Source organism: Peromyscus eremicus, chromosome 12, assembly GCF_949786415.1.
Source record: "Peromyscus eremicus chromosome 12, PerEre_H2_v1, whole genome shotgun sequence".
Lineage (NCBI taxonomy): Eukaryota > Metazoa > Chordata > Mammalia > Rodentia > Cricetidae > Peromyscus > Peromyscus eremicus.
In genome coordinates this window covers 4663986-4687857 of record NC_081428.1, presented here as the reverse complement: position 1 = coordinate 4687857, position 23872 = coordinate 4663986, and the positions used below count along the sequence as shown (strand labels likewise).

Here is a 23872-nt window from a genome sequence, read left to right as displayed (position 1 = left end):
TTGTTACCACGCCTGGCTGTTTCCATTGTGGCTTTGAACTCACAGAGATCCAGATGGATCTCTGCCTCTGGAATGCTAGGATTAAAGGCGTGTGTGCCACCATTTTCTGGCCGCTATATCTAGTGGCTGTTCTGTTCTCTGGCCCCAGATAAGTTTATTAGGGTGCACAATATTTGGGGGAACATGATATCACCACAGGAGCCATTGAGTGACATGGCCCAGGAACACAGGTTTAGGTTACCCCAAATCCCATGTTCCAACTCAGAAGCAGTTTCATGAAGGTTTTACAGTTTTACAGAACAAAAAGTCATAAATCAAGACAACTTTAAAATACATTGGTGGGTACACCAGAGAGGCGGGTTACAAAGAGATGGAGGAGCTATGCTATAGGCCCAGGAGGCTGTCTGAGAGCATTCTTAGCTCCTGGATTGGCAGAAGCCAGTGTTCTGCTGAGTTAATAGCTCCTAAGAGGTCTTTATTTATCATCACAAGCTGTTAGTTCAGATACGGAGTTGGGCAAGGAATGGCCATTCCAGAAGCTAAAACCAGCCCAAGATAAAGTAAAATTCCAGTGTCTCCACAGAACTGAAAGTCTCATTGGCTGGTCAGTCTCTGCAGACAGAGACTCCTCCCTGGAGTTCTGTTCACGGCAGGCACAGCTTCTCTTCAGGAATTTACACTCACGAAAGAACTAGAACTCCAGGTCATAGGTCATTTTGGCCCAAAGTGAGTAAACACAGTTTATGTACCATCCCTGACATCCTTGTTTGAGATACCTTTAGCATAACATGTATTGTCTCTTCAGGCAATTCTGGTTTCAACAGTGGTGTTGAAATTTCCTGTCAGCAGGAAAGGCAAGCCAGGTGAGGGCCCCCAGTGCCTCCCCTTTCACCAGACTTCTGTGTCTAAGTAAAGGTGAGAGATCTTCGCTGTGGGTTTCAGATGCCACTGATGATGTCTGAACTAAGTTCATATTCCTTGACATCCATAAAGATGCTGGGTCAGACAGGCGTGGCAAAATGGCTGTTGAGGGAAGTGAACATCACCCAAGAGCCAGCAGCCGTGGGTCTGCATCGTCCCAGCTGTCCACAGTCAGGGTTTGCATCAGTCCTGTGGAATCTGGATCTTCACGTCACACTAGGGTTGTTACGTTCTCAGATGTCAGAGGACACTGATACTCTCCGTTGGTGGCACGTGGTGATAGTGGTGGGAACCTGCTCAGGCATCCTGTGAATCTAGCTCCTGACCAGACTCCTTCTTTTTTGACAAGGTCTCATGGATCCCAGCCTGGCCTTGAACTCTCTGACGCTGGGGAAAACCTTGAACTCATGTTTCTCTTGCCTCCACCTCTCTAGTGCTAGGATTGCTGGTGTGTGCCACATCTGGCTGTGTGCAGTGCTGGGGATCAAACCCGGGGGGCTTCATGCCGTCCTCTAACAACTGGGTTATAGCCCCAGTCCCTGAGCAGACACTGTGTGTGTGTCTGTGAATATCTCCTTTTTAAAGAATTTATTGGGGTAGTTTGTTTGTTTGTTTTTTGTGTATGTGCGTCTGTGTGGGTCTGTGTGTATGGTGTATGCACATGTGTGTTCTACCACGTGCACACATGCTAAGGCCAAAGAAGGACATTGGCTGTCTTCTTCAGCTGCTCTCTGCCTTACTCCCTTGAGACAGAGCCTCTCACTGAACCTGGAGTTAGACTGGCCTCCAGCGAGGCCAGCGGTCCTCTCTCTCCATCCCCCATAGTGCTGGAGTCACAGGCATGCTTTCAGCCATGCCCAGCCCTCCACATCGGTGCTGGAGATTCGAACTCAGGTCCTCAGGTTTGCACCGTGCTCTTGCCTAGAACCTGACCAGACTCTTGCTCCTAATTGCAAATGGCTGCTCACTTCATCCCAGTCCAGCCAGCTTTAGTTACTTAATTTTGTTTCTTCTCATATTATTGAAAGATGTATTTCTCATGCAAATAACAAACCTAGAGCCATTTATCTTGAGGACAGCTTTGTTTGAGATAGAGTCTCCCTGTGTAGCACCAGCCAAATGCTCCTCTCTCTGCCTACCAAGTGTTGGGGTTTCAAGCATGTGCTACTGCACACCGCGTGATTTATACAGATCTTGATTGGCTTTATTGTGGTTAGAATAAAGCCATCCCGTGAACTAGAGTAAGTGTCCCAGCGTGCCAGGCAGAGACCGCTGGTTCTGCTGGTTCTGCGGACAGAGACTCAGGAAAACAAAGCCGAAGGATAAGATTGCCCCAGAGGCTCTCCCTGTCAGGAGCGGGAGGGGAGGCAAGACAGGAGCAGAAAGTAATTGGTCCATGTTGCTTTTCTTCTGCGTGAAGATTAAGGCAGAGGGAGTGTCGCCACCCTGCCAGTGAGGAGGGTTTTAGCATGAGTGACTCCATGTCCCTTTTTGGCCTGGCGTGGTAGGGCTGATGCAGCAGCTGAGTAAAGGGTGTGAGTACAGCTTTCCTGTCAGTCCTGCTGACTTTGAGCTCTGTATCTTATGTCTGCCGGCTGGTAGAGAACAGCAGCCATTAGCCCCAGGTGCTGAGTGAAGACTTGGAGCGTGGCCAGTCAGAATCACACTGTTTCATTTGGTATCTTTTAGGTAGAGAATCTTTTATTAAGTCTAATGATTGAAAAAGTCTAATGTTGCCACAGTGGCTCCCAATGGTAGCCTGTACCCTGTTTCTACTGGACCTTAGCTTTCCTTCTCCTTGACTAAGTCCCATTTTGCTTCTGCTGGCTCTCCAGGAAATCACGCAGAAAATCCTGGAAGCGGTAGGGACCATTGCTGGCTCCTCCTTGGAACAAACCAGCTGGCTGAGCAGAAACCTGGAGGTGAGAGCCCAGCCTCAGGTCTCTCTGGAAGAGTCTGATGCTGAAGACGATGTTCACGGTATGTGGAGGAGGGTTCGGAAGAAACGCTTGCCTCAGCCAGGGGCTCAAGTTCTGGTTTTTTAAGAAAAAGGTGTTCTTTGGACTTTCATTGACCTATGCAGTTCTGTATCAGAGAGACCTGGGATCTGAGGACCTGAAAAAATGGGGCAGATACAGTCTAATGCTGTAGACAACTGTACTTCAGTTTCAGTGTGCTTTATACATGAATGAAACAAAGAAAGCGATGATCCAAGGAAGGTTCTTGGCTACAGAAAAACATGTAAATAAACGCCAGGAAGCACATGCTAAATGTGGGCAGAGCAGTCCTTTCCCAGAACTTTCTCAGGACAGATCAGTTAAGCACAGCTGCCTGGCCCGCTCTGTAGATTACGTCTGGGAGAGCAGGAAAGCGAGGCAGAAGAGGCCATATCCAGATTCAGGGTGCCCTGAGGACAGCACCCAGCACACCCTTTCACCAGATGGCTTCTATAGCTATGATCTGACATCCAACAAGAGTAAACACATCTTGTAAACTGGATGTAAATGTTTGTTGTGAGAGGCACGAAAGCATGTCCAAGAACAATCCAGGGAACAAAATGTACCTGAGGTAAAAACACCCTCTGCCTTTCCTGGAGCCTTTCACAGTTCCCAAGGCTTTGTTCACCAAGTGTCAGTGTTCGTTCAGTCTTCTTCGTATACAAAAATGGAAGAACACAGGGTCTGTGTGGGGATGGGAGTGATGTTAATTAACCTGATTATGATGACCTCACAGTTATGACATACATCGAAACATCAGGTTGTAATCTCCAATGTGTGCCATTTTTACCCATCAGCTATCATTGGTTGAGCTTCAGGAGGCATTGGAAAGCGAAAACCCACTTTAAGCACATAAACAAGCACACTGCCTTTTTAGGCTATTCATGGGCCCAGGCTCCCACCCCATCCCATCCCCTGAATCCATGCCCTTGTGGGCCAAGTGACTGCACCTGTTCACACCTATTTTATATGAGCATGTGTGTGTGTGTGTACACACATATATATTTATGCATATATATAATTGAAAATAATTTTTCAGGCAATATATTCTGATCATGGTTTCCCTTCCCTCAACTGCTCCCGGATCCTCCCCACCCCAGCCAACTCCATGATCTCTCTCTCACTCTCTCTTTCTCTTTCTCTCTCTCTTTAGAAAACAAATAGGCAAACAAACAAGAAAACAGAATGAAAAAGAAAAAGCATAAGAAACACACACAAGCGTATACAGATCCACAGAAACCATAAAATCACAAAGTTGTCAGTAAACAATAATGTACGAGCAAAGGGTCAGGAGAACAAAAGCTCAGGCAAAGCCACACGCGACAACACTACTGTTGAGGTCACTTTGTGCTGACCACCTGCTCATGGGTGTGGTTAATATACCCAGGGAGACTCCCCTGGAGGAAACCAGCTTTCCCTTTGAGAGCTGATGTCGATTGGAGAAGCGTCTGGTGAGGGGTGGGAAATTGTGTCCACTTCCTCCTCTCACAACTGAGACCGTCTGGCTTGGGCCTGTGCAGTCCCTGTGCTGCCACAGTCTGTGTGACTTTATGTGTGTCTGTCTGTTGTGTCTGGGAGACACCACTTCCTTGGAGTCATCCATGCCCTCTGGCCTTTCCACCCCTGCCGCCTCTTGAGCACTGAGCCCTGAGCCCTGCGTGGAGGGGTTTGGTTGAGATATCCCCATTTAGGACTGAATGCTCCAAAGTCACACTGTCCTGTTGTGGGTCTCCTCCTTGGCCCCTTTCCCCGGCGATGGCTGAGCAAGGCACTTACCAGAGTCCAGTGTGGCCCCTGGGGATCCCAGCGAGAAAGTCTGGTTCACTTCTGATCATCTCTGGGATGCCAGGGACATAGGCTGCTATAGTCAACTTCTTCTGAACCTAGATGGGAGTCTCCAGAGGAACATCCAATTATACAAGCTAATTATACAAGATCCTGGTGATAGAAACAGAGAACCTGTGGTTTTCCTTCTTAGGGGCGGAGGTGTGTGGAAAGAACACCCAGCAATCAGCCAGGCATATGTATCTCCCAGTGTCATCCCAGCTCATTCCTAGGCTTCAGAGTTCCATGGCCTTGTGTATGCTTGATGTTGACCAAAGGCCGAGAATCAGTGCTGGGGATGCTGCCCTAACCAGAGCTTCCCAGGGCAGAGGTCAAGAGCCCCAAAGGAAATGCTGTCGGAGCTACAGTGTAGGCTGTCCCTTGCAGATCCTAGGGCGTGGCCCACTGCAGTTGAGGGACGGGGATGTCTGTCCCTGAGTTGTATTGTGTGGCTGGTCTTTTCCAGGCAGGCATGCTAGTCCATTTTCTGTTGCCAGTAGCTGTTCCAAGGAAGGGAGTTTGATTTGGGCTTGTGGTTCTGGGAGCACAGCCTAGGGGGTCACATTTGGTGGCATCCTCCCTGCTGGTACATGTAGCTAGAGTTTTCCTGCCTGGCCCACAGTCAGGACAAATCTATGTCACCCACCAGTTCCACAGCCACTCAGACCCAACCAAGTAAACACAGAGACTTATATTGGTTACAAACTGTGTGGCCGTGGCAGGCTTCTTGCTAACTGTTCTTATATCTTAAATTAATCCATTTCTATAAATCTATACCTTGCTATGTGGCTTGTGGCTTACCGACATCTTCACATGCTGCTTGTCATGGTGGCGGCTGGTAGTGTCTCTCTCCACCTTCCTGTTCTCTCCATTCTCCTCTCTGTTAGTCCCGCCTATACTTCCTGCCTGGCACTGGCCAATCATTGTTTTATTTATTGACCAATCAGAGCAACAGATTTGACATACAGACCATCCCACAGCAGGTACAGTTCTGAAGTAAGGTGATGTCACCCTATGATCTTATGTAACCCTAGTCACACCAGAAGGCCTCACCTCAGGATACCATAGTTGGCTTACTTCTTCATCCTCTGAACACCTCACAGCCGGGGATTCAGTTTAACACATAAAGCCCTAAGGGACACTCAAATCATCCCCAAGCCTCAGCACTGAGAAACTGCTTGGGGTGTGCAGGTTGTTGTTCTGCAGAGGTGGGCACAGATTGCTGAGGAGGCAGAGCCAGGCGGATCTCTGTGAGTTCAAGACCAGCCTGGGCTACAGAGTGACTTCCAGGAAAGACACAAAGCTACACAGAGAAACCCCTGTCTCAAAGAACCAAAAAAAAAAAAAAGTTCTTGTTAATAAAATCAAACCTGTGGCCAGTTGTTGGGGTGGACTCTGGAAGATCAGAGAGACAGAACAAGCCACAGCTAACCTCACCTGGCCAACTTCTCAGCTGATCCTGTTTCCTCAGACTGGAAGCCTCTGTGTCCTCATCCAGAATGGGTCTCAGCTGAACTGTGCTGCTCAAAACCTAAAAGCTTAACCAGCCGAATGCTTCTAGTTTCTGGTCTTCACGCCTTATATATCTTTCTGCTTTCTGCCATCATTCCCTGGGATTAAAGGCTCACTTTTTTGGGATTAAAGGCGTGAATCACCATGCTTGGCTGTATCCTTGTGGCCTTGAACTCACAGAGATCCAGACAAATTTCTGCCTCTGGAATGCTAGGATTAAAGGCGTGAGTGCCACTATTTTCTGGCCTCTGTATCTAGTGGCTGTTCTGTTCTCTGACCCCAGATAAGTTTATTAGGGTGCACAATATTTTGGGGGACACAATACCACCACAGGATGCAGATGTGAATCTTGGTGTATGAGAAACCAAAACACAAATGAAAACCTCACAGGTGAGAAGTTCTGATCAGTATCAGGCTCCAGGCACATCCAAGCCCAGTACTTAAGTGGAGTTGAGTTCTCTACAGACTCTGGGTGGCTCTTTCTGGGTCACAGGCTAACTCAGAGTGGGGCTAAAAGGGCTGGAGCCTGTGGCCAGAGAGGTTGGCCAGAAGTTAGGAGTGCTTTCTGCTCCTGCAGAGGGCCTGTATTTTGTTCCCAGCATCCTGTCTGGCTGCTCACAACTGCCTGTAACTCCCGTTCCAGGGGATCTGATGCCCTCTTCTGACCGACTCAGCACCGCACTCACATGCACAAATTCTCATTAGAGACACACTTATCCATGTAATTAAAAACAAAAATGAAAATCTTTTGTTTGAAAAGGAGTGGAGCCACGTGGCATATCTTGCCACCCAAAGAGGAATTCTCTCGAAGAACGAGGAGGGACAGACCTGGTCGCTCAGCCCATCAGTCCTGTCCAGCTGCTGGATAGCTGAGAAGTAGTGATGCTTTGTCCCGTAGTGATAATGCTGTAATGGGGAGGCTCTGCTAGTGTGCGTTGGTGGTGGTTGGCGGTGGCAGCGACGGCCGTGGTGGTGGTGGTGGTGGTGGTGGTGGTGGTGGTGGTGGTGGTGATGATGTGATCTGGTGGTGTATGGGTGTGGCAAGAAGTCGGCCTCAGATTTCTTCAGAAGTGGTCCCCTGCCTCATGTCTTGAGACAGGTATTCTCCCTGGAACCTGAGCTTGCTGATTGGACAAGGTGGCTGGCCCCCGGGCTTCTGAGAGCCACCTGTCTGCCTCCCCAGCCCCGTGGTCACACGAGCCAGGCATCGTGCCCAGCTTTTTCCACGGTTCTGGGAGTCAAACTTGGGCCTCACGATTGCACAAGCGCTTGTCGACTGAGCTCTCTGCCAGCCCCTTCCTTTGCTGCTTTAAGCCAATAACCATGCTTTCCCAGACGGTGCTGTGGTTAGGACTGTGGTTGTAGGGAAAGAGCGCCCCACTCCCACCCCGACCGACCGCACACTCCCTGCTGTGCCGTGGGCGCCGACAAGCTGCACACCCCCTGCGGCTGTATCCATTCTGTTGTACCAAGTGTTGTCGCCTGTCTGCTGTTCAGTCTCTCAGCTCCACCGATGACAGTGCTGTGACCCACTCCCAGCTTCTCCGTAAGCCTTACTCGGCGGAGTTCACAGCAGCACTCAGCACTTCGGCTTCCGGCTGTGGCAGTGGTGATGAACAGATGCCGGTGTCGTGTTGGCCATAGGAAGCTCTCCGCAGTGGGGCGCTCCCCCCACCTGGCGTGTTTGTGCTGCTACAGGTGTGCAGGTGCTCAGGGGCACCCTTGCATTAAGTTGAGACACCTGTACTGGAAGACAAGTGTCATTTGTCTGGCTGTCTGTTATGTGTAGCTGGAAGGTTTCTCTGGTCCCGCAGCCACTTATAAAATAATCATTCAGAGGCTTAATATTAATTACCAATTGTATGGCCTATGGCGAGCTTTCTTGCTAGCTAGCTCTTATAACCTAACCCATCTCTATTCATCTATACGTGGCGTTACCAGTCTGCTGGCATCTTGTTCCTTGGGCAACGGCTGGCATCTCCCCTCCTCTCCTTTCTTCTCTCCGTATCTCTGCTTAGATTTTCCTCCTGCCTCTAAGCTGCCTTGCCATAGGCCAATGCAGCTTTATTTATCAACCAATCAGAGCAACACATATTCACAGCATACAGAAAGACATCCCACAGCAGTTATGTGTTGTGGGGGTTTTGTCTGCACGTGTGTCTATGCACCACATGTATGCCAAGTGCCCACAGAAGCAAGAGAGGGTGTTGGATCCCCTAGAATTATAGTTACAGATGGTTGTGAGCTGCCGTGTGGGTGCTGGGAATTGACGGGTCCTCTGCTAGAGCGGCCAGTGCTCCAACCGCTGAGCCATCTCCCCAGCCCCAGGTGATACAGTCTAGGGGTCCTGCTAAGGGTTTCTTTTCTTTGCCAGTTAGAGGTAAAAAGCAGGGAAAATCTGAAGTACAACAGGTGGCAGCAGAGAGCTCTCAAGTAACAGAGTCAGCTGGTGAAGGAGGGCGTGGGGGGGGACATGCACACAGCAGAGAGAATCAGCTGTTGAAGGAAGGCATGGGGGGGGACATGCACACAGCAGAGAGAATCAGCTGTTGAAGGAAGGCATGGGGGGTGAGGACATGCACTCAGCAGAGAGAATCAGCTGTTGAAGGAAGGCATGGGGGGGGGGTGAGGACATGCACACAGCAGAGAGAATCAGCTGGTGAAGGAAGGTGTGGGGTGAGGACATGCACACAGCAGAGAGAATCAATTGTTGAAGGAAGGTGTGGGGGGGAGGACATGCACACAGCAGAGAGAATCAACTGTTGAAGGAAGGCATGGGGGGGGACATGCACACAGCAGAGAGAATCAGCTGTTGAAGGAAGGCGTGGCGGGGGGGGGGGGGGGTGAGGACATGCACACAGCAGAGAGAATCAACTGGTGAAGGAAGGCATGGGGGGGTGAGGACATGCACACAGCAGAGAGAATCAGCTGGTGAAGGAAGGCATGGGGGGGTGAGGACATGCACACAGCAGAGAGAATCAGCTGGTGAAGGAAGGCATGGGGGTTGGGGGTGAGGACATGCACACCGCAGAGAGAAAGACCCACACAGCAGAGGGGTCTTGGAAAGCTGAAGATCCAGCCTCATCTGAGGGTTTAAAAACCTCTGCAGAGCTTTCCTCCCTTGCACTAGGCTTGGTCGGTTTGAAGACGGACAGGATGGTTGATTGGTCTGCAGCTGTTGTGCGGACTGGCTAGTCCGTCAGCAGGCAGCCTGCTGGGAGAGACAAACGCTGCCAGGCTTTTGTTTTAATCAGGAGGGTGAGGAAGAAGTCAGCCATCTTGGTGATTCGCCACCTTTATTCCTGGCCATGGCCCCCTCTCCCTATCTTTCTGCCTACCAGGGAGTCTGCCTGTCTCCTAGTCTCTCAAAGTGAAAAACACTGTCTTGATGAAATTGTTCAGAAATAAGATAGAGACTGAAGGCTGTCGGGCTTGGCATAGAGCCCTGGCCCATTAGTCAGAGCAGTCATGTGATCATACTCCATCATCAGAAAACATCACTTGGACTGTTGTTAAGGCTGGCTACATTGTGCAAGAGCAGAAGCCAGTGGTCCCGCCAAAAGGACTTCAGAGTGGTTTGCACAAGAAACAATGCTGATCGGCAGCAAAGCTAGTTGAGAGAAGTGATCTAAGCTCAGGACCAGCGAGCGCTGCCATTGATCTGGAGGTTAGATGTCGTGGTCTGAAAATGTGGTCAAGGACGGTTGAGACTTTTGGCTTGGAGAAGAATGGGAGAAGCAAGTTAGCGTTACACATGAGATGTCAGGAGAAGAGAAATGACCCTCAAGGGTGAGTAAGAAGTCACCAGCTGAGAAAACAGCCCGCAGCACAGTAATAGATTCTGGGGTGGAATTCCCAAAGGGGCGGGGCGGGGGGGAGGGGAGGGGGGAGGGGAGGGGGGGAGGGGCGGGGGTGACTGAAATAGGTTGGTAGAGCAGGGATCGGAAGGATGACGTCTGGAAACCTGTCTGGCCAGGATCAGGATGGGGGGAGGGGGCATTTGGTGGGGCCAGCAGAGAAGAGGCAGGGGAGAGGTAGGAGACTGACTCTCAGGACCCCTCAAAGCCGGGTCTCAGGATCATGACCAGTTAGCAGTAAGGGCTCTAGAATGCTGTGGCTTGCTGCTGGCTTCTTGGCTTCCAGCTTCTTTCTTGCTTGCTTGTTTTGTTTTCAATTTAGGGACTTTGTTGCTGTTGAGGCAGGACTCTCACACAATCCAGCCTAGCCTCACACTTAGTATATAGCTGAGCATGGCTTTGAACTCCCAGTCCATCTGCCTCCACTTTCTTCGTGTTGAGATGGCAGGCAGTAGTGTCACCATCCGAGTCCTAGGCCTCACACGTGCTGGGCGAGCATCTACCCAGGAGCAGTTGCCCAACCCAATTTAGCCTTGCTGTTTAACAACCTGTTCTCATGGCAACTAATCCAGTCCCTCATAAAAGTCATTTATCCATCTTTGTAAAATTTAAATATTTGCGTTTTTGAGAATTTCACATCAGAGTACTGTGTTTACATCATACCCACCCCTCCCTCTCCTCCCCCATTATGTCCCCTTACTCCTTCTCCAGCTCACGGACACCTTCTTCTATAACTACTGCTTTACAAACACCCTACTTGGTTGTTGCTCCTATGTGTATGTGTTTGGGGCTGAGCACTTGGGACTGGATAACCTAGCCGGTGGCTTGTCCCTGGAGAAGACTGATTCTCTGTGGGGGACCAGCTCCCACTTTTCCCCCCAGGGACTCTTGAGGAGTGAGGGATAAGAGATCTAGATAGAAAAATAGAGGGGAAAGAGACAGATAGAAACACAGGATCACCTCAGGAGGGCCTGGATCAAAACCTACCAGCACCTTCTGTCTCTGCTAAAGGGCTATTGATATCTATTGAGGAGCGAAAGACCTCCCCCTTAGCACAGCCAAGTGCAGACCTTCCGAACACCTGTAACTAACCACGCACGCAGTCAGTCCATCCCCTTATGCAGCCCTGCTGGGTAAAGCAAGCTCAGATCTCACTAGGAAACCTTTGTGGGCTCCCCCAATTCTTCCTCTCTCTGCCGTTGATTGCCTGTAGCTCTTCATCTAGGGGCAGGGCCTTGAGGAATCCCCCCTGATTATCCTGTCCACGGTGTGTTTGTGCAGGTTTATTCAGGCAGTCATAGTGTTGAGGTTCTGTGGGTGCACCTTCCCTGTCATGTCTCTCAGACACTACCAAGCAGCAGGTTCTGGTCCTCTGGCTCTTGTCTTTCCACCTCCTCTTCCACCTCGTTCATTGAGCCTTAGGTGTAGCAGTTCCGTTATAGATGGAGCAGCTGGGACTGTGCCCCCCATGGACACTTATTCCTTGTATCTTGACCAGTTTTGACTTTCTGTAGTAGCGTCCATTAAGGAGCCATCACAGAGGGTAGAAATGGTGTGAAGGCAGTACTCATATATGGAATTCTCAGAAAAGATTTTTAACCTGTAATCTATTGCTAAAGGTTGGCAAGTAGATTGTATAAGGGAGGAGGGAATGTTAGTCAAAGGACACACCGATTTTTTTCGGGTAGGAAGGGTACCTTCAAGAGACTATTGTACAGCAAGGTGACTACTTAAGAACAACGTATAAAATGGGCAGGGAGCTCTCCTGTGCTGCGTACATGAGACACATTAGTGTTTAACTCTGAGTCACCAATAACGCTTTAAGGAGAGAAATAAAAGCACTTCCCCCTGGAGTCACTGAAGCAAGAGTGAATCCAGATTTGAATACTGCTTCATGCTCCCTGTGTCTTCTGTCCGGTGTCTGTCTGTCTGAATGTGTGCTTGCCGGAATGCCGTCTCGTGACTCCATCCCTGTGCCTGAGTGTGCCTGTGTCTGGCTGTTGTGTGACTGTGTGTCTGTTTAACAAAGGACTTTGCTCTGTATTTATTGAACAACCCAGAAAACATCACGTGGGGGAAGGGATGGGGTACGTCAGAGACATCTTTTAACTGAGTTTTACAAGGAGGGATTGAGTCACTGGCTCCAGCCAACCCCAACTGACCCAGATAACAAACATCATTGTTTATCAAGCAAAATCTATACATGGATACTCATTTTAGAAGGTCTCTTTTAATTTCGGTATTAGTCTGCTTTCAGCAAATTCAGGTTGGAATTTCACTGACCGCACAGTAATTCCAGAGGGGACAAATCATCGTCACACCTACACTCAATGGGCTTGGCCAGCATTTCCGTTTCCTGGGTGGGCCCTTCTGAGGGAGGGAGAAGCAGCAGAGTAGAGGACACAGATGGGTGAGAGGCAGGATTGTGTGGAGATGGAGGAGTGTGTCCCGCAGCAGCTCCCGAACAGTGGAGACAGCCTACAGGGGCAGAGGCTGTGTGGGAGCTCAAGAGAAGGTCACGTGTGCTCAGAACTGGGTGCCAAGGACATCGGTAGACTGGGAGCAAAGCCAGTATTGGACGATGGACCCTGGGCATCGAGACCACAGTGCTGGCTGGTCACCCAAAAGGACTTGGAGACAGTGAGCTGGTGCTGGTGTATTTGATCCAAATACCTACATTCTTTGTCCAGATGAGGTTGTATGACTTCACACAAGCTAGAGTTATCCAGGAAGAGGAACCTCAGTTGAGAAGATGCCTCCATCAGATTGCCTGTAGGCAAGTCTGTAGGACATATTCTTGATTAGTGATTGATGTAGGAGGGCCCAGAATAATGGGGCCGTGCCATCCCTGGCCTGTGGTCTTAAATTGTATAAGAAAGCAGGCTGAGCAAGCCGTGGGGAGCAAGCCGAACGTAGACATCCGTCCTGGGTGAACTTGAGTATGATGCAAATCCCGAAGTTAGTGTCTGCAGTCAGAGCGAAGGTGCTTGGGGACGGAAGTGCCGGCTCAGCCTCAGCGCTAAACAAACGCCTTTCTCTGTTGTAGATGCTGCAGCGTCGGCCTCGGCGATGGTGTCCGCTTCTGCCCCCTCCATGTACAGTGTGCAGGCGCTCTCCCTCTTGGCAGAGGTAAATGCGGGCCTGACGTGGGGTCCCTCGTGGGAGCGCTTGCCCTCTGCAGCCATTTTGAAGGCCTGTATTCATTCCGGATGCCAGAACTCCTCTGCGTGAGTTCTGAAGTCCAGACCTGAGTCAGTCAGCTTTCTGTACCTGCGACAGAAAATACCCGAGAGACTCGTTTTAAAGGAAGGGAAGGTCTGTTTGCTCAAGAAGGTAGAGGCTTCAGTCCGGGCGGTTGGCCGTGTTGCTCTGGGCTGTGGTGAGAAGCAAGGGCATGCTGCCAGGGACCTCTCTCCTGCCCCTCGGCCTCACCTCCTAAAGTCTCTGCCTCTCTCACAAGTGCCTTAGGCTGGCAACCAAGTCTCTAACACATAGGGGACATTCTAGATCAAATTAGAATAGACATCAGGTGTAGTGTGGCACTTTTGATCGCCACTGCAGACGCCCGTTTCTTAACGGCCTCGATCTTTTAGGTTCTGGCTTCTCTCCTGGACATGGTGTATCGAAGTGACGAGAAAGAGAAGGCAGTGCCACTCATCTCCCGCTTGCTCTACTACGTGTTTCCCTACCTGCGCAACCACAGGTGACGGCATCGCCCCGCCCACAGGCCGAGATGTGTCCTTCGAGAAATGGATCCAGTGGTGTTCCTGGACAGTCTCTGACCCTGGCCCTCCTCTTCCCTTAGTGCATACAACGCTCCCAGCTTCCGAGCCGGCGCCCAGCTGCTGAGCTCCCTGAGCGGTTACGCCTATACTAAACGAGCGTGGAAGAAGGAAGTGCTGGAACTGTATCTGGACCCCACTTTCTTTCAGATGGATACTTCCTGTGTTCAGTAAGAAACGCTGTTCCCATAAACGCGTGCTCTGACCAGGCAGTGGTGGCGCATGGCTTTAATCCCAGCGTTAGGGAGGCAGAGGCAGGCTCTGAGTTCGGGCCAGCCAGGGCTACACAGAGAAACCCTGTCTCAAAAAACATGTGCTCTGTGTCTTCAGTGCTTGGGTTTGCATGATTCTCAGTGCTGAAATGAAAGCAGACCGATAGTGCCACCTCCTAGGATGTCCCTGTCATGGGTGATCACGTCCATCCTGTGTTTGCTGAAAAGATATTAAATCCTTCAAAATACCGAGGTGCCTTTTTATCAAAAGAAACACTACACTAGATTGAGAGAGCCTGTCGTTCGTAAGGAGCACGATGGGAGGTTCTGGGGGTGCCCGGTCTGCCCCTGTCCATCTTAGTCATGAGATAGTAGAGCCCATGGTGTCCCTGGCAGTATTTCTGCCCAGCTTCCTGGCCCATGCACTTCAAGTTCATTTTGTGTGTGTGTGTGTGTGTGTGTGTGTGTGTGTGTGTGTGTGTGTGTGTGTGTATACACACTTCTGTGTTGCAAGATATTTGATGACACCGTGTATGTCACTGTGATTGGTTTACTAAAAAGCTAAACGGCCAGTAACTAGGCAGGAGGTGTAGGCAGGACTTCTGGACAGAGAGCTCTGGGAAGAAGAAGGTGGAGTCGCCAGCCAGATGGAGAGGAAGCGGATTGGGGAGGACAGAGTAAAGGTAACCGAGCCACATAAAGAACACAGATCAAACGATGTGGGTTAAGTCTCCAAGTTGTGGTTTTGGTTTTTTTTTTTTTGTGAGCTGGGGACCCAAAGAAAAATCCGTCTACACTTCTGGGTGAGTGTGGTTATGTGTGTGTGTGCGTGCACAGGTGGGGGCTAGAGGTTCACTTCAAGTGTCTTCCTCAGTCATTCTCCACCTTTTTTTTTTTTTTTTTTTTCTTTGAGAGACAGGTTTTCTCTGTGTAGTTTTGGAGCCTGTCCTGGATCTCGCTCTGCCGACCAGGCTGGCCTCGAACTCACAGAGATCCGCCTGCCTCTGCCTCCCAAGTGCTGGGATTAAAGGCGTGCGCCACCCCACCCCCCACTCCCGTGCACCTTATTTTTTTAGACAGGGTCTCTCACTGAACCTTGGGCAAGGCTAGCAGCTGATAAGCCCCAGTGGCCCCCCTGTAGCCCACAGTGCTGGGGCTGCAGACGTGAACTTCCAGGCCTGGCTTTTCCGTAGCTGCTGAGGTTTGAGCCTGGGTCCCTGGGCTTCACAGCATGTGCTATTACCGGCTGAGCCATCTCTCCAGCTCTGCAGAGCAGTTTTAATAGCTCTAGAAAGGCATGTTATTTTCTTGATGCTTTTAATCAAATTGTCATTAATTGCATATTTAACTAATTTTGCTTCTTTTTCATATCCAGCTGGAAGTCCATTATAGACCATCTTCTGACTCATGAGAAAACAATGTTTAAGGATTTAATGAGTAAGTTTCAAATTAATTGTCACACTTCAGGACTGGTACCCTCATAATCAGCTTTTGCCATGTCAAACTTTCTTTGAGACGGGTGGGGGTGGTCCCTCTGTGTAACCGTAGCTGTTCTGGAACTTGGTTCTTAACTCAAAGAGATCTGTGTAGCTCTGACTCCCCAGTGCTGGGAAACTTCTATGGTGCTGAGTGACAGCTGGTGGGGTGTGCAGATTTGGAGAGGACTAAGTGAGTCGCCCAGTCTGCTGGCCGGCTTGACTGCCTGTATTTCAGTTTCCAGTAGAGATGCTGCTGAAGGCTTTGGGCCACAGCCTGACACCTGTCGTAGAACATCTAAAGTCAGCCTAGTTTCTTAGGCAGCTCTCTGACTTCTCAGGCAGGTCTCACTCTGTAGCCCTGGCTGGCTTCACACTCTCAATCCTCCTCTCTTGGCCCCCAAATGCCCATGTTACAGGCCAGCACTGCCATACCCAGCCCAGGCCTTTCCTGATTCCCTGACATAGTGGGTCATGAATTGTTTGTTTGGGGGTGTCTGGTCCCCCAAGAAATTCCTTTTTCCAAGGTCCAGCCTTTAGACAAAAACCCCCATTCCCTCAGGGGCTTGAAGAAAGTTTCTGCTTGCTAAAAAGAGAGTGTTCTCCTCACCTCTGGCAAGAGGAACATGTGGCTCTTCCATTAACTGTGGCTGTGGTGCTTACTAACTTGTCAAGGTCGTCGCTAGCCCTAGGCTCCCTCAGTCAGTCACCCCCCCCCCAACTCTTCCCCCTGCTCCTTCTTGCTTTCCCAGGAGACAGTCTTGGCAGTTTGGAATAGACTTTTGCCTTTCACCCACAGAGCAACTATTTTGGTTTCTTTACTGGGGGTAGGGTTAGGTTTGGCGGTATTATCATTTTGGTTTGGGCATTTTGTTTTGTTGAGGAAAGGGTCTAGATCTATGGCCTAGAGAACTATTCTGGAACTCATCATTACGTAGTCTAGGCTGGCTTCCAACTTCTTTTTGTTTATTTTTTAGTTTTTTGTGATAGGGTTTCTCTTTGTAACAGCCTTGGCTGTCCTGGATCTCGCTCTGTAGACCAGGCTGGCCTCGAACTCACAGAGATCGGCCTGGCTCTGCCTCTGGAGTCCTGGGACTAAAGGCGTGCGCCACCACCACCACCACCACTCCAACTCCAGCCACAAACTCTTGGCAATCCTCCTGTTTCAGCCTCTCGGGTGCTAAGATTATAGACGTGAACTGCCATTTGTAGCTGAGATAGGCAGTGTTTTGTTTTATTTTAAATGTGTGCAGGGTGGATTTCTCTATGTTCTCAAAGGAGAACCGGACTTTGTGAAGGGATGGGGGGAGCGTCACAGGTTGAATGATCTTCTCACATGAGTTGACTGTGATGTGTTTATTGCAGACATGCAGAGCAGTTCCTTAAAGCTTTTCTCCAGTTTTGAGCAGAAGGCCATGCTTCTGAAGCGCCAGGCTTTTGCTGTCTTCAGTGGCGAGCTTGACCAGTACCACCTGTACCTTCCTCTGATACAAGGTAAGACGCCCACCTTCGGCTGCTCCAAGCTATGCAGCAGAAGACCCAGTGCTGGGGGTTTCACGGTGAACAAAATGTCTCTGCTCACAGTCCTGGAGCTGGAGAGTCCTGAGGACGAACACAGAAGGGACAAGCTTGTCCCTTCACATGGCTGCTGAAGCCACTCACATGGACCTCATTACCGTAAAGCCTCCACCTTTGTGGGAGGGGTGTGCTGCACCCCAGTCCTTCCAGTCTGAATACTCCTCCTCTTCCCTGTCTCCTATGACATGTAGGTGAGGCCCAGAGCGCTGAAGAATTGCAAGGGTGTGTAGAAGCCAGGCTTTTCGTAGGCATCAGTAACCATCTAACTGTAGGTTCCTATTTACGAAACAGAATGGCTCCTGTATTGTGTCACTGTGGTGGGGCTAGATATAATGAGTCTGTATATATATGCCTGCATTGTTCAGTAAGCAATAACTTCATTGTATCATCCAAAAAAAGTAAATAAAAGTACACAGCAGCCTTTCTCAAGCAGGGGCGAGCAGAGTTCCAGCAAACAGCTCTGAGAAGTCATTCTACTGAAGGGGAACGAGAACCAGGCAGTGTGATGGTGTGAACCTCATGTATACATCACATACATATCCACACATGCGCACCATATGTGCAAAGTTACAGTTACAGTGTGGCAGCTAGAGAGCAGGCACCTAAGAGCAGCTCAGCTCCCAGCACTTAAGTTAGGCAGCTGACACCTGCCTGTGTAACTCCAGCTCTAAAGGGTATCGGCGCCCTCTTCTGGCCTCTTTGGGCACCTATACTCATGTGAATATACACACATTCACAGTGTTAAAATTAATAAAAAAATCTTTTTTAAAAGGAGTGAGAAATGAGAGATGGGGGGCATGCTATGAGAGGGATGTTGAGGGCAGGCAGAGGAAGGAGCCTCTTTGGAATAAATCCCCAAAACAAAGGAAAAAGCAGACTTTTAATAAGTTTTTGTGGGGGCTGATGGGAAGTTTTGTATCATGTGATTTAATTTAACATAGTATACATGACAGGAGTGTGGAGGAGCCATGTTCTAGTTAGAGCCGTAAGGCGGAGGCCGCTGTTAGGCAGCACACATCCGTCGGAGAGAGAGCTTCAGGGATCACCCAGTCTCTCCTGGCTGTGGTGTGCGGCCTCTTCATGAGTGACCACTGCCCCAACGGGGCGTGCTGAAGGGCATCACTGTGCATAGTGGACAGAGGGCAGAGCTGAACACACCTGCCTCAGAGTGGCCGCGCTGTTATAGTGATGGGGTGATGGGAAGGCGTGCAGTACAGGCTGCAGTACTGCAGATGCACCTGCCGCATGAGGGTGAGGTGAGGTGCATGGCATGAGGACTCTAGCCAACTGTGATTGTCACGAGGGTAGGTGGGACAGACATGCGTGGTGGCACATCCTACTGCTTGGAAGGCTGAGGCAGGGTCACTGTGTTGGAGGATAACCTGGGATATATAATAGGATCCTGTTGGGTGTTTGTGGCACAAACACATACTTTTTGCCTCCCCATCTCTCAGTAGTCTCATATAGTCCAGGCTGGCCTCAAACTCTATGGATGACAGGTGTGTGCTACCACGCCCAGTTTATATAGTGCTAAGGAGAAAACCAAGGGCTCCATGCATACCAGGCAAGCCTGAACCAACTAAGCTACATCCTCCACCTACCCCTCCTTTTTTTTTTTCTCCATCACAGACAGGGAGTAGAGTTCACTCTATAGCCCTGACTAGCATAGAACTCATTACGTAGAGCAGACTGGCTTTGCATTGTGGTAGTCCTCCTGCCTCTGCCCAGGATTATAGGTATGTGCCTGCAGGTCCAGATAGGATTCATCTCTTATACTGGGTTGTCATCACAATATCAAAGTGGTTACAGTTTTCTTCTTCTTTTGTAGCTAACAAGAAACCCCAGCCTGCATATTTGTGTGACTTCTCTACAATCTCTTTCCTCAGAGCGCCTGACAGACAACCTCCGAGTCGGACAGACATCCACAGTCGCTGCTCAGATGTTTCTTTTTTTCAGAGTTCTGCTGCTAAGAATATCTCCTCAGCATCTGACCTCACTGTGGCCAATCATGGTCTCTGAGCTGGTGAGTGCACCCGTGTCCGTCTTGGACAAGATGGCGCTTTTAAAATGCTTTCTGTTGTTGGACAGTATCCACTCTGTGGGTGCCTGACTCCTCTAAGAGTTGTTTGTAATCGTGTTGATAGCACATAGTTATCTCTCAGCTGAATAGGGTGTTTAATTCTGTGACCTACACACACTACGATATTATTTGCTAGTTTTCCTCTTGTTGGTTTGTGGTGATCCGCCCCAGTGCCTCCCTGCTCTCTAGGCTCTACCTGGGCTCCATCTGCTAGGTTTTTGTTTTAGTCTGCTTTGGTTTGGAGACAAGGTTTCTCTGTGTAGCCCTGGCTGTCCTGGAACTCACTCTGTAGACCAGGCTGGCCTCAAACTTAGAGATCTACCTGCCTCTGCCTCCCAAGTGCTGGGATTAAAGATATGTGTCCCCATGCCCCCACCTGCTGGTTTTTTATAGCTAGATACATTTAGGTAAATGGGATCTCTCTCACATAATGACTTAAATATACATTTTCTTCCTAAGATCCAGACATTCATACAACTTGAAGAAGATCTGAAAGAGGAAGATGAATCGTTGAGGTAAGCCATGGGAGCTCCGCACTGCATGCTGGGAGGTGACAATGTAGGCCCTCACACCACCTCTGTCTTCTGGGAGTACTTGTGATGGGACTAGCTAGTGTGAAGACTTCTTCCCCCTCTCTATTCAAGATGTATTTATTTTGCATATGCACATGTGTGCCTTTGTGTGTGTATATGCACCATGTCCATGAAACGTCTGAGGAGGCTGGTAGAGGGTATCAGATCCCCTGGAACTGGAGATAAAGGCAGCGGTGAGCTTCCCAGTGTGGGTGCAGGGAATTGAAGTGGGGTCCTCTGGAGGAGCAGCAAGGGCTCTTAACTGCTGAGCCGACTCTCTGGCTGCCTCCTGTTTTCAGACAGGGTCTCATATATGGTCAGCTGTCTTCAAACTGACTCTGAACTGAAGATGACCTTGAGGGAGTGCTCCCGCACGTGCAGCCCCAACCAGCATCCACACTGAGCCCATATTCAGAAGATCTATTTCCAGGGAAATGTGTCTAAGGACTTTTCCCAAGTGAATGAAGAGCAGAAGATGTAGACGAATGTATAATGAACATTTCTTTCTGAATTTGTAGAAACAGCAACAAAAACAGAACAAAAGCCCCAGTTGCCGATGGGAACGGGCCTTCGGGCGGGGCTGTGTCCCCCAGTGATCTCATCATGTACCTCTCTGCTTGCAAATTCCTGGACACGGCGCTCTCCTTCCCACCTGACAAGATGCCATTGTTTCAGATGTAAGTCAGAGGGGCCCACACCCCCTTTGAAGTCGGTGGTTTTCCCTGCCGTGCAGCACTTCACTTTCCTTTCATGTGCAGTGAGTGTGTGAGAAGCCGCAGCACCCCAGCAGCTTGTGAGCCCACTACAGCCCAGGTTTCAGGTTTCCCCAAACAGCTGTGGTTTCATGACTTGGCTCAGGGTCAGGCTTGCAAATGTGGCTCTGTGACAGACGAGTATTTTTATGTCTGCTGAGGTGGCTCTCGCTACCGAAGCTTCTGAACCGGGTTGCCGGTGCCGATCCCCCCGCATTTGTATAGCTCCAGTTGTCTTTTGCAGTTAGATGTGGAGGATCCGTTTGGAGCGCCTCTCCGGGTCACTGGGCCTCTTTGGCACGCATTTCCCCAGGCTTAACACAGCTGTTCCTGCTTTGAGTTTCATGCCTGGCCCCAAAGGCTGCTGCTCTCTAGCTTCCCCCCACGAAGAGAGGAGTCATGGGTAAAAACACGTGTGCATTCTCTTCAATGGCCATTATCAAATGAAAGAAGCCAGGCTGAAAAGGCCACACACTGCATCATTCCGTTTGTGTGATATTCTAGAAAGTACACCACCCTAGGAACAAGGGAGAAGAGCAGAGGCTGCTGGGGGCACAGATGTGGGGCGGGGGGCACAGTTTTACAGCAGTGGGACTGCACTGGTCTCCAGCTGGTGGACAGATCAGTACTCCTTGCAGCATCAAGAGAGCCTAACGAAAACCATAGGCTTGAGTGGTAGGTGCCTGCCAGTAGAGGCCAAGCCGTGGCCACACTCTGCTCTGTGCGGTATCTGTAGAGGGCTGTGCATGGCCACCTCGGATCTGAGGAAACGTCACTGCTATTCCGTTTAGCTGCAAGACTGAGACAAGAGGCCACGGAAAGAAGGGCATTCCCATGGACACTGTGGACAATGGCATTATGTATGGTCTCCAAAAGCTGGAGACAGCCTGTGTGTCCATCAGCAACAGATGGACAGACAGATGTGGTCTGTCCATGTAACATCAGTCAGCAATAAAAAGCAAGGAGATGCTGATGTCTGCTCCACCATGGCTGACACTTGAGAATACACCGGTGACAGTGGCTGGTGCCCCACCCACCCACCCACCCCCCCGCCCCAGGAGCATGTCTGATTCCACTCCTCAGGTCCAGATGAGAAATCTACAGGTAGAAGCAGGTTAGTGGGTTGCCTAGGTCTTCGTCCTAGAGACTGAGCAATAATGGTGAGGGAAACAGGATTTCTTCTAGGGCTAATAGAAATCAATTGTGTGCATTGCTATACGATGCAGTCTATGAACATATTAAGCCCCTGAGTTGTGGGATGTAAATTATTTCACTCGAACTCCTGTAGACAGTTTACATGAGCTCTGCTTCAGCATACCTGGCCTTGTTTGTGCCCTGCAGTTACAGATGGGCGTTTGTTCCAGAAGTGGACACTGAGCACCCTGCCTTCCTGTCAGAGCTAGAAGAGAATCACCAAGAATGCAGACCTCACACTGTCAGGATTCTAGAACTTCTGAAGTCAAAATACGGGGTAAGTGCTTTCCTTTTAAAAGACACAGTCACAGGGCCGGAGATGGAGCTCAGCTGGAGAGTGCTTGCCTGGCATACACACACAGTGCCCTGGGTTCCAGCGGGTGCTATGTAAACAGGGCAGAGTGGTGCATACCAGTGATCCCAGCACTGGGAAGCAGAGGTAGAGGATCAGGAGTTGGGGGTCGTCCTTGGCACATAGTGAGTTCAAGACCAGCCTGGGCTATAAATGACGCTGTCTCAAAAAAAAATAAAGAATCCCAGCGAGGCGCCCAGACTAAGCAGCGACAGAGCCCTTAGCATCTCTTGGTTTTTAAGGACTTCAAAGCCTCATCTCTTAGTTTTAAAGCTTGGGATGGTTATAAGTTCCATCCCTTATTTTCTTGTGGGAAATAAAGCTTCCTGGGTACCGGTGATGTAGAAGTTGATTTTCTTCCCGACTTGCTCTGTGGTTTTGAGTCTAAGAAGAGGAGGAGCCTGCTAGGAGGAATGGCAGGAGCCTGGCGTTGGACTGGGCTTGGGCCGAAACCCCGACAGAAAGGATGAAAGATCAGAATGTGAGGCTCCACCTCTATTATTAGCACCAGCCATGAGCTGACAGCCTACCACAGGTGTGCACAGGCATCTCAGCGCTAGCCAAGGTCACTTCCCCGGCTCTGGGTCTCTCTGCAGGAAATTGGCAGCTCTGATGAGATCACCAGGGAGAGTGAGTTTCCCCTTCTGCGCCAACATTCCGTATCCAGCATCAGGCAATTGATGCCGTTCTTCAAGACGTTAAACTGTGCTTTCAAAACCCAAAGCCAGCTGCCCTCCGATGCTCCAGGAACCTCTGTGCCGGAGTTCCCTGTCGCAGAGAGCCCAAGGGTCCTACGGCAGCTGGAGGAGTGTGTGGAGCATGACTTCCTGGAACATCCAGAGTGTTAGCGCCCCAGGAGGGCTTGCTTCTTAATCCCGCTCTCTGTCCCTGATGAGGACAGGATATTCTGTGAAGAAGGGAGCTGGGGATTTGAATGGACTCTACCAGAGCCCTGAAAGTCCATTCAGGTATTTTCTGTCCAGCCACCAAACACGCCTCCCTTAAATGCCTTGTAATATATTTCAATCTCTGTGTTTCTTCCTCACTTTATGTAATGGAAATAAAATTAATATATATAATCTAACCACACATGATTGTCATGTGAAAGTCCTTGTCTTTATTGAAGCAAACACGTAGGTCTGTTCTATGTTGTTTCTCTAAAACTTTTAGCAAGTTGTTAGGCTGCCAGGGTGACAGCAGATGAAGTCCTCGGGACCACAGATGGATGACAAGAGAATGATTCCCCCAAATTGTCCTCTGACCTCCATACCTGTACACACAAGATAATGAAGTGTAAAAAAAATGGGGACTGACAAGATGGTTTTGTAGGTACGGGAGCCTGTTGCTAAGCCTAATGACCCAAGTTCAGTGTGTGGAAGGAAAGATCTAATTCCTGAAAAGTTGTCCTCTGACCTCCATACATCACACACACACACACACACACACACACACACACACACACACACACACACTTAATTTAATTTAAAGGAGTTAAAGGGTGTTTGTTTGGGGTTTGTTTTTTTCTTAACGGTTATCAAAAGTGTAATTTTAACATTTCACACAATCACCTTGAAAGCACTTACTTTGGTACTGCAGTTTGAAACTTAAAAAAAAATGACGCAGGCCTTCTACATATGTGTTCCAGTCTTGTGGGACTCCTGACAGTGGGAGCAAGGGCTGTCTCTGACTCTGTTGCCTGCTTTGGGGATCCTTTCCTCCTGCCGGATTGCCTCACCCAGCCTCAATAGAAGAAGAGGAGCCTAG

At 49.7% G+C, this 23872-nt stretch overlaps 1 protein-coding gene across 1 annotated transcript in view; it reads left to right on the top strand.

Annotated features, from left to right (window-relative positions):
- The window catches only part of Dop1b (DOP1 leucine zipper like protein B), a 106636-nt gene extending 83436 nt beyond the window's left edge, over nucleotides 1–23200 (top strand). The window contains exons 28-38 of the mRNA XM_059277668.1: nucleotides 2757–2901; nucleotides 13158–13240; nucleotides 13705–13814; nucleotides 13917–14063; nucleotides 15481–15542; nucleotides 16946–17074; nucleotides 19045–19181; nucleotides 19698–19753; nucleotides 20329–20487; nucleotides 21904–22033; nucleotides 22705–23200. Coding sequence (XP_059133651.1) covers nucleotides 2757–2901; nucleotides 13158–13240; nucleotides 13705–13814; nucleotides 13917–14063; nucleotides 15481–15542; nucleotides 16946–17074; nucleotides 19045–19181; nucleotides 19698–19753; nucleotides 20329–20487; nucleotides 21904–22033; nucleotides 22705–22956 — 1410 coding nt within the window. The 3' untranslated portion in view covers nucleotides 22957–23200. The remainder of the gene's footprint in view (nucleotides 1–2756; nucleotides 2902–13157; nucleotides 13241–13704; nucleotides 13815–13916; nucleotides 14064–15480; nucleotides 15543–16945; nucleotides 17075–19044; nucleotides 19182–19697; nucleotides 19754–20328; nucleotides 20488–21903; nucleotides 22034–22704) is intronic.
- Nucleotides 23201–23872: the final 672 nt, after the last annotated feature.